The sequence below is a fragment of the Hipposideros armiger genome, unplaced genomic scaffold, assembly GCF_001890085.2.
Source record: "Hipposideros armiger isolate ML-2016 unplaced genomic scaffold, ASM189008v1 scaffold_64, whole genome shotgun sequence".
Taxonomy (NCBI): domain Eukaryota; kingdom Metazoa; phylum Chordata; class Mammalia; order Chiroptera; family Hipposideridae; genus Hipposideros; species Hipposideros armiger.
In genome coordinates, this window is record NW_017731414.1 from 203,773 (window position 1) to 213,350 (window position 9,578).

The 9,578-nt window shown below is 43.7% G+C and overlaps 1 protein-coding gene across 1 annotated transcript in view; it reads left to right on the forward strand.

Moving 5' to 3' along the window:
- The window catches only part of TPM4 (tropomyosin 4), a 13,914-nt gene extending 7,900 nt beyond the window's left edge, over nt 1–6,014 (forward strand). The window contains exons 5-8 of the mRNA XM_019642034.1: nt 631–706; nt 2,770–2,832; nt 2,915–2,984; nt 3,993–6,014. Coding sequence (XP_019497579.1) covers nt 631–706; nt 2,770–2,832; nt 2,915–2,984; nt 3,993–4,075 — 292 coding nt within the window. The 3' untranslated portion in view covers nt 4,076–6,014. The remainder of the gene's footprint in view (nt 1–630; nt 707–2,769; nt 2,833–2,914; nt 2,985–3,992) is intronic.
- Nucleotides 6,015–9,578: the final 3,564 nt, after the last annotated feature.

Consider the following 9,578-nt stretch of genomic DNA (forward strand, 5'->3'; position numbering starts at 1 on the left):
CGAACCCCCCCACCCCCGTGTTGAAAATGCTTTGCTGCTGATGTCATTATTTGGCCATGACACATTTCTGGGAGGGGGGGGGGTAGGGTGAGAAGCTTTACCAGAATCCCACAAGCGCCAGAAAAACAAAAATCCTCTCCTGGGCCTTCCAGCGCCACGGAGCCTCCCGCATCCCGCATCCCGCATCCCGCATCCCGCATCCCGCAGCACTGAGAGGGATCCAGTTTCGCAAATCTGTTCAGAGCTTGCTTCCTGGAGTGTCCAGTGTAGACTCTGATTGCAGTCTCCCAGCCTCCTGCTCTCCATTTCATTGCTACACCTTCCGGAGTCAGAGTCGGCCTCATCAATCATAGATTCCGCAAGTCCCTGTTGCCTCAGACTTGGCAGGAGCCCAGGAGCATTCTACAAACCTTCCAAATATCCTCGGCCTGCCTGCCGCGCCTTCGCCTGGCATGATAGGGTTTTGATAAGTACACAGCACTCAGCTCAGAAAAGGCCATTAACATTTTTCCCCAGAATTCCTCATGGGGGCCCCAGGCGGTATGGCAGTCTTCCTTTGGAAAACTGCTTTGAGGGGAATTGCCTGCTGTGAGGGAGGATAAGACACAAAAATCCTTTGTCTTTGTGCAGAAAATGCGGTGACCTGGAAGAAGAACTCAAGAATGTCACTAACAACCTGAAGTCGCTGGAGGCTGCCTCTGAAAAGGTTGGCTGGCTTGAGCTGGAGGGTGATTGGCTAGACTTGCTTCTTTTCTTCCCCCAGGGTACCCAGGAGCACGCCACCGGGGGTATTAGCGATCTGACCTGTATTTACTAACAGCAGCTTTGGTGCCCAGTAGCTCATTTTTTCCCCCCATAGGACCAGGTGTTCGGCGGCTGGATGTCCCTCTTCCGTGGGGTCTTTTAGCGCCATATTTTATCTCCACTTCTTAGGGTGAAGGTGGAATGTGAGATCTGTGCCTAGTCAGGCTCCTCTGGGGGACATCTGAGCATAATCCTATCAGTACAGAGCCCCACTCTCCTTTGAATCTCCTGGTTCCTCCAGAAATACCTTCTTGAAGATCATGCAGCAGATATCAGAGGTGGAATTGGGCTTTTTAGGGTTGACACAGTACCCAGAGCAGTCCCTACAGAATAGAATCATATCAGCAGTCTTCCATGGCTCACCCCACCGAATTCTCCATCCTCATCTCTTCCTCACTCCCTCCACCTACTGCCCTCCGGTTGCACTGAACTTTGGTTTCACAAACATTCCTGTTCTCTCATCACCTCCAGCTCTTTGAACCTGCTGTCCACTCAGCCTGGAGTGGCCTTTCCTTTTCTCTTTGTTTGATAAACTCCTATTCATCCTTTAGGCCTCTGCTTAACCCTTTTGCCACAATGGTTGGATATATCCGAATGACTATATCTCAAATTTTTATACATAAAAATAATGTCATTTATATGCAGAGCACCGCAAGTTGTTATGATTAAATGCATAAAATAAACAAAATATCAACTTTTTGTTTTTTTGTGGATTTCTGACACATTTTGGGGAAAAAAACTTGGACTCAATTAATGCAGCAAAATTAAAAAGCACTTCTGATGAGAAGCCTTCCCTGATTGCTCATCTAGGTTAGGCGTTTTCTCAGCTGTGTAGCCCCACCTACGTCTTTTCCCATCATGATGGTTGATAATATTTATTATAATTACTCAATTAATTGCATGTCTTTCTTGCTAGATAGTAAACTTTAAGGACAGAGTCCCTATCTGACTTGTTTAGAGCTGTGCCATTAGTCCTAGCCTTGTGCCTGGCATATATTTGATACTCGAATATTTGATGAGTAAATACAGTCCAGATGTGTGTGCCAGATGCTACCTGAGCCCACAGGGACAGCTGTTACAGGGACAGTATGGCCTCTGCTCCTCTGAGAGCTCACAGTTGGGTGGAAGAGACTGACAAGATAACAAGGTGCTTTGGGACTTCAACAGAGGGACCTTGGAAAGCTGGGAAAGGTGTCACAAGGCGGTGGTGACCTTTAAAAAGGCTGTAGAGCATGGTGATGGCCAGGAGCTCAAATTCCAGAATCAAGTTCCAGCTGAGGCTGGGTCACTTGATAGCCATGTGACCCTAAACAAATTAGCCAACTCTTTACTCATCTGTAAAATGGGGCTGAGGATCTCTAGCCACAGAGCGAGCAGTTGATAAATGCTAATATTAATTTGAGGTGAGCCTTGACAGACATACATTGTTTCTTTTTTTAAAAAAATAACATTTATTAAAACAGTACAAAGTCATTTTTTATTTCATTAAGAAAATTTTTTTTTTATTAGTTTCAGGTGACATGTAATTTCTGACAGGGAGTAATGGGGAAAGGAACATTCTGTCCTGGAGGACCCCATCATAGACAAGGGATGGGAGACCAGACAGTACACAGAATCTGTTGAGGAAGTGGCCAGTGTCTTGGGGAAGCTGGTAGGAAATGGGCTGGAAGCATAGCTGTGAGGGGCCTTGAGTAGCATGCATTTCCATTCAATCATCGGCCCACCTTCATCACACTTTTATTTCAAGTTACCGGCTCAGGTCTTCAGATCAGTACCATCACGGAGGGCTCGCCCAAAGATTCTGAGTTTTGCACACGTCTTCTGCTTGGAAAGGTACCTGCCTCTACTTTGCTTCTTAGGCATGTTCAGGCACACGCTTTCCTCCAAGGAGCAGGGAACCGGTGTTCTTTTATGCTTTGTTTTTGTCTCCTTTTGTTAAAAGCAGCGTTTTGGTTTCTCCCACAGTATTCTGAAAAGGAGGATAAATATGAAGAAGAAATTAAACTTCTGTCTGACAAACTGAAAGAGGTGAGTAATCACACCCAGCTGATTGGGTTTCTCCTGGGGCTGGTCTTGAAGCAATCATAGCGACTCCTATCTTTTTCTTTAGGCTGAGACCCGTGCTGAATTTGCAGAGAGAACGGTTGCAAAACTGGAAAAGACAATTGATGACCTGGAAGGTATGAAATGACCATGTAATTATGTTTGCTCTGCCTCCCCCTATCCCAACACATCCACAGGGAGTTGGGGGAGATCTGTGCAGAGGCCGAGTTCGGCTTTGTTTGCCTTAGGATAGTAGAATGCATTGTGACGTCACACCTGGAAGACGTCACACACTGGAATTGGATAGTGCCAATCAGACTCAGACTTGGGTTGCTATTTTTCGAGAAGTAAACTGTCTGTTTAATTAGCTCCACATGTGAGTACAGAAACCCAAATATGTCTGATTAAAAAAAAAAATCTTTAGAATTGCCCTCTATTTCCTCATTTCTGAGAGATGCCTTGCATTTTTTAGATGCCTTGCATTTTTACTGAAGCTCTCTCCCAGAGAGCTCAGCTTATCACCAGCTGAGAAAAAGGAAATATAGAGAATGTAGAGACTAAATTAAGACTCTAGTCTGCTAGCCTGGTGCCCACTGATCCCCGAATTTCTTGTAGAGTTCCAACTTTTTATAAAAATTCTGTCCTGTGTTCTTCATGAAATAATTCAGGAATTGCAGATTGTGGGGTTCATACAGAACCTCCCAAGCTGCCTATTCCACCCAGAGAAGGTGCGAACCACTCACTCAGATCATGTGTCCCATGTTTGGTTTGCGAAGTGAGGTTTCCATATAAGGGAAATGCCCCTGGTCCAAAGTATGACCTTTGAACCAGGTGACATAATTGACAGTCAGACAACGCCTGGTGGGAGACGGGTGAGGAAAAGCTCTGTGCATTTCTGGTCACCATTCCTAAAGGTTCATTATGGCTAATCCGCTGTAGAACCTCAAATCACTTAGAAATCACTCTTTCTTTTGTTTTCTCGTTTGTTTTCGATAGGACACAACTTCCTCCTAGTTCATGCTTTGTTTTCTTCTCACTTTTTTTTCTTCCTTTCATTGCTCATCTGTGACACACCATTCCGACCCTCGTGTTCTGTCCCCTGTACCTCTTCTTCCGAACTCTCCCTGGGGACCTCCGCCCTCTAGACGAGCTGTATGCTCAGAAGCTCAAGTACAAGGCTATCAGCGAGGAGCTAGACCATGCTCTCAACGACATGACCTCTCTCTGAGAGGCAGCAGGGGTGCTGCCCTCTGTCCTAACAGTACTGAAGTCTGCCTTCTCACTGTGGCGCCTGCGTTCCGTGGGCTTCTAGAAGCTCCCGTGTCCTGCTTCCTCGTTTGATCCTTCCAGCTGTCTTCTGCTGTGTCTGTGACCGGAATAAAAACAGGCGGTCCTCATCTTCATACCCTCTCATTTTCATTTTCTCCACTTGCTGCTTTTGAGCCCTAGTAGCTATGATGCCCTTGACAATGGGCTGCAACAGAAAGTGGGAGGTTCAGATGGAGAGCTCATTTCAGAAAGAAAATTATGCCCACCTGATACTTTTCTGATGCCGTGAAAACAAAAGCCCATTTGGCACTAGCTTTCAGACTCGGGGTTAGCTAACTCTTATCTGCATGCCAGTAGTGGGTTTTCCTTAAATAGGAATTGGTTTGAGTGTAGACTCACCCACCTTAAGCAGCTTCATGGCGCTGGCAGAACTTGCAGAAACCAGCAGGCTTGTGGCTAAAAAGAAAGCTACCCTTGAATGGGGTTTGCTCTACGGATTCAAACAGCAGCAGTGGCATTTTGGTCTCTTGAGTCCTCTTTTTTCGCATTTGTTTCTTTGTGTTATACTCTGAGAATGGTGCCTGGGGTTCCCTGTGTCTTCATTGTTCATGGAACATCTATCCACCCCCCACCCCTGGGAGGAAGTTCACTCATGAAGCTCACCTCTATGCCTTGCCCTTAGAAAACAACCCTAAACAGAATTAAAGAGCATTAGACAGAAAGGGAATGGAAGCTGCTAGAATGCCAAAGAAAGGAGGTGAGGTGCTCCATTCCTGAGTTCCAGTTGCCTGAGAATCTAACATCCCCTCATACTTGAATTAACTAGAACCGGGAGCCTTGCTTTGGTGGAGGAAGAGCTCATCAAGTTAGCCTGTGGGTGTTAAAAAGTCATGGTTATAGTGACCAAAAGCTCGTAGATTTTTCCAAGAGAGTCCAAATTTCAAATAGTCTATCCAGTCCTCCCCTGCACCCCACCCTCCACCACCTCAGATTGTCCCAGAAACACTGACATGATGATGTCTAAGCCACATCTTCCAGACGGCCCCATGAACCTGAAAATGGCATGAAAATCTCCGATTAGAATGATGAATTTTGGGTCCCTATAGCTTTTCATTCCTTATTTTGTAATTTTTTATTCAGGTGGGAACCTGTGTCCTGATTCTTTTTTCATATTCATTGCTCCAAAATACGTCTCCCCTGAACAATCTAGACCCTTCCACACCCAGCCTCTCCCTACTCCTAACTGCCACCCACTGGAAACGAATGCACACACCACTCCCCTCACACAGTGCCATACATCCGTCCCTGGAAATATTACAGACTGTGTAGGAGTGGGTGTTTTCTATTTGCTCCGTGTTTTTGTTCCTGGTATTTTTCCAGACATTTGTAGCCTCCCCTCTTTGAAAATAACTGCAGCCCTGCCTCTCCGGTCATTCTGCTTAACTAAGCACTTGAGTAGAACTTGATTGACAAGAGAGTTGGGCAATGGGGATCTACTATGACCTGTTGACAGTCTATGGGTCTGTTACAATTCTCAAGGGCAATTAACACTTACAGGGAAGGTTATTTTATCTCAGACCTAATAACAAAGTAGATGCCAGGAATCTAGTGGCAAGGTGAGGTCAGGATTTGGGATATCTGGGTTTAGATTCTAGCTCTACCACATTAGCTGTGTGCCCTTGAACATGCTACTTAGCTTTTCTGGAAAAAAAAAAAAAATGGTGGCATCTCAGTTATTGCGAGGATTAAATGAGAGTGGAGAAATTAGCTCACACAATAGTAGGCACTCAGTTACCATGTGTCCTCCCAGACTGAACAGGCCTGGGTCGCTGTTCTCTCTGATGGAATCCTCCCAGATTAGAGTGGCTCGATTTTTTTTTTTTAAGTGCCTCATCAAATGAAAGGTCCAATAGTTGTAGTTGAAAGGCTGCTATCTTCTGCAGTCACTTTTTTTCTTTCTGAAAATTTCCAAGCTGATCCTATCACATTTTATAAGACATTTTGCTCCCCTCCAGTATTTTAATGAGCCTCGGCCTAATCCCTTATCGGCCATCACTCACGGCAAACCAGTTCTCCCTTGTGCTCTGTCATGCATAGCCCTAAATGGCATCTTACTTTTTAAAAAAATGTGTTTCATCAGCTCAATCACTTAATAACATACCTATAGTCTGTGTTGTGTTTACCTGGGGATTGACTACACTGCTATGGACACGGACACAATAACACAATTATGCCTGGAATTTCAACAGCCATTCCCAGAAACACCAAAGGAAAGATGGGTTGCAGGATTATATTTTCCTCCCCAAAGCTCAGGGACTAATTAGCTGACACAAAGGGGAAAATGGAGTAAGTTACCCATATCTAGGACTAAAATCTTATGTTTGTGTAGCGCTTCATAAGTCCTGAAGCATTTCTCATGTCTCATAATAACCCCCATACCACACATTGGTATTGTTATCCCCATTTGACAGATGAGGAAATAGACCTAGAAAGGTTCAGTGGCTTCAGTAGCACAGCTGGGGCTGAAATCCAGGTGTTCTGACTCCAAAACCAGTATTGCCAGATTTAGCAGATTAAAATACAGGACGCCGGTTACATTTTAATTTCAGATAGGCACTGAATAATTTTTTGGCTTATCTCATGCAGCATTTGGGATATATCTATACTAAAATTTTGTTTATCTGAAATTCAAATTTAACGAACACCCTGTATTTTATCCTACAATCCTATCTGACTCCCAAATTTGGGACTTGGTCTCAATTATTCCATGGTGTTCCATTCTTATTAAGATGTAAAGTACTTTCTCTGCTATGACTTTCGCTCTGGCAGTGAGGAGTTTAGAAAACCTTTTTCCCCTTGAACAAACATGCTTATTCATTTATTTTTCTCCCACTTTTAATTCTCACCAGAAAAACTTGCCCAGGCCAAAGAAGAGAACGTGGGCTTACATCAGACACTGGATCAGACACTAAATGAACTTAACTGTATATAACCAAAGCGGAAGAGTTGTTTCAACAGAAGCTCCAGACCTCCGTGTCTTTCTCTTCTCTTGTAAGAAGTTTTCTTTTGTTACTGCATCTGCGCTTTGCTGGAAATGTCAAGCAAATTATGAATATGTGACCAAATCTTTTGTATCAGAGAAGCTTTGAGCACCAGTTAAATTTAATTCCTTTCTATTTTTTTTTTCAAATGGCACCAGCTTTTTCAGCTCTATTTTTATTCTTAAATTGCATTTATTCCTAAGGTAGGCAGGGTGTTTCCTATTGGACATAGTCTCTTAATACTGAGGGCATTTGGTTCCTGGGGAGATTAGACAACGCCACACTTTTAAAACACAGACTCCAATATCTAGTCACTGGTCAATTTAAAAGGTTGAAGAATAGAACCTCAGAGTCACCAATGGACACACTACAGGAGGCCAGGAACCATCACATTAAAATGGGTGGGGGTTTTCCATCCAGGGCAAAAGGGGGGTGGTGCTTTGTGGGAAGTCATAGCCACAGGTAGATTAACCTAATCACCCTGGCTTTTTTCCACATGCTACTATGCAGAACAAACATCTTCTGAGCAGTCAGTATGAGAATGCTGGGGAAATAGTCATACTACTCTGATAAGAGGCCATCCACTGAGTAGGAATGAATATGGTAGAATTTAAGCCTGTTCATGGGACTGCACACTGTCAATAATTGAGCAAGAGCATTTTTCTATTAATACTGGTCAGAAGGGGCCTCTGGCAGCAGAGATACAGTAACTGGCCTAACTTCATCTCCTCTGTACTTTAGGGAACGGTAAATTGAAGATTTACATATCTAGGACTTTAATTCCTTCTTCAGGACCAAGTTAATTAAAGACCAGGAAACTCCTGATTAAAACTGGATATGGAGTATTTTGTAGACAAGGCTGCACGTTTTCGCTTTGTTATAGTCTTGCCTTCTCGGTTAACATCTCAAGAGCTGAAACATTCCATATTCCCCAGCAGTGTGGGGGGCCAGTTTACAATTCTGACTCAAAATCACCCTGTTTCTAGCTTATCTGACTCCTCTGCCCCTCACTCCTATTTCTTACGCATCACACTACCCAGGAGATACACTAGCAAATTGTGCAATTGAATAGAACATACACTTTTCATTTAGATTCTTGCAGCTGTATCATATGTAATAGTATCACTTTTTCTACATTTTGGTCAAATAAATTTTTACATAAACTATAATTTGTGTTGATTATAGCATGCGTGGGGAGATGGAGGGCATTTTTGGTTCAATGAATGAATGGGATGGAGAGAGAGGTATGCCACAAACTTAGCAAATTTTATTTATTGGCTTTATACCACAACATCATAATGTAAGGACTATGATCTCTTTATTATAGGTGAGAACACTTGGTTTCAGTAACTCAAAAGCTCCGGTCCTTTGTTATCCCCTATCCTGCTGAGCCAGGCTGTGAAGAATGAGTGGGATTTAAATAGATGAGATAGCAGGAAAGATGGTCCCTGTTGCTTGAGTCAGGAAGGCAAAAGGCCTGCCTGGGTAAGGTCTTCTATATGTTGCATATATAAAGGAAAGAAATAGGAAAGCTGGAAGGTAGGCTGGATCCACGTTGATGAGAACCTTAATTTGGTCAGGAGTGGAGAGCCACTGACATTAGGAAAACCCACTTAGCATTCGTTTTCAGGAAGGACTAGAACGGAGGTAAACTGGTGGCAGGCAGGCCAGTTAGGAAGATGTTTCCATTAATCCAGGGAAGTGTTTGCCATGGAATAAGAAGGAATAAGTGATCTGAAGGAAGTAATCTTAATATTTAGCTGACTGGATGGCAGAGAACTTAAAAGTGGCAAAGATTACCGTAGTTTCACTATCTGAATTGCTTTGGTATTTTGCCTCAAGATCTGATCTTGCGGAAGGAGGGTAGGGAATCAAAAAGAGAAATGAAAGCCTTTAAAACACTGATGTAGTATGCAAACAATTTTTTGTTACCAAGTACAACTGAAAACATTTCCTGCTATTCTACGTTTGGCTGACAACTGAGCTCGTTTAGATGGTAGATGAGGAGAATGTCAAAATATAATCCAAGTGCCCTACCAATACTAGATTGAAGTTCTCTCTCCCTCCTACTCACCCCAGGATACTGTTTTAGTCATCCTTGTGCCTCAGCATGTAACACAAGTGTTCAATGTTTATTCAACTGACCTGTCTCGGCTTTTTCGGAGTTTCCAGTCCCATGAAGTGTGGGTGGAACACAGGGTGAGGTTAGGATCAGAATGTGAGGATGGATGGATATTGGGTAAGTGTTTTAGAATGGGCACACTGCAGGGTGGAATCTGGATTCGAGAATGATCGGGGAGACCAATGGAGAGATGTGATGATCTGATGGGCCATGGGAACAGAAGAGCAAGATTCAAGAGCTATTTAGACCCTTGAGAACCAGGATGTGAGGGATGAAAGAAAAGTCTCAAAGGCAACTTA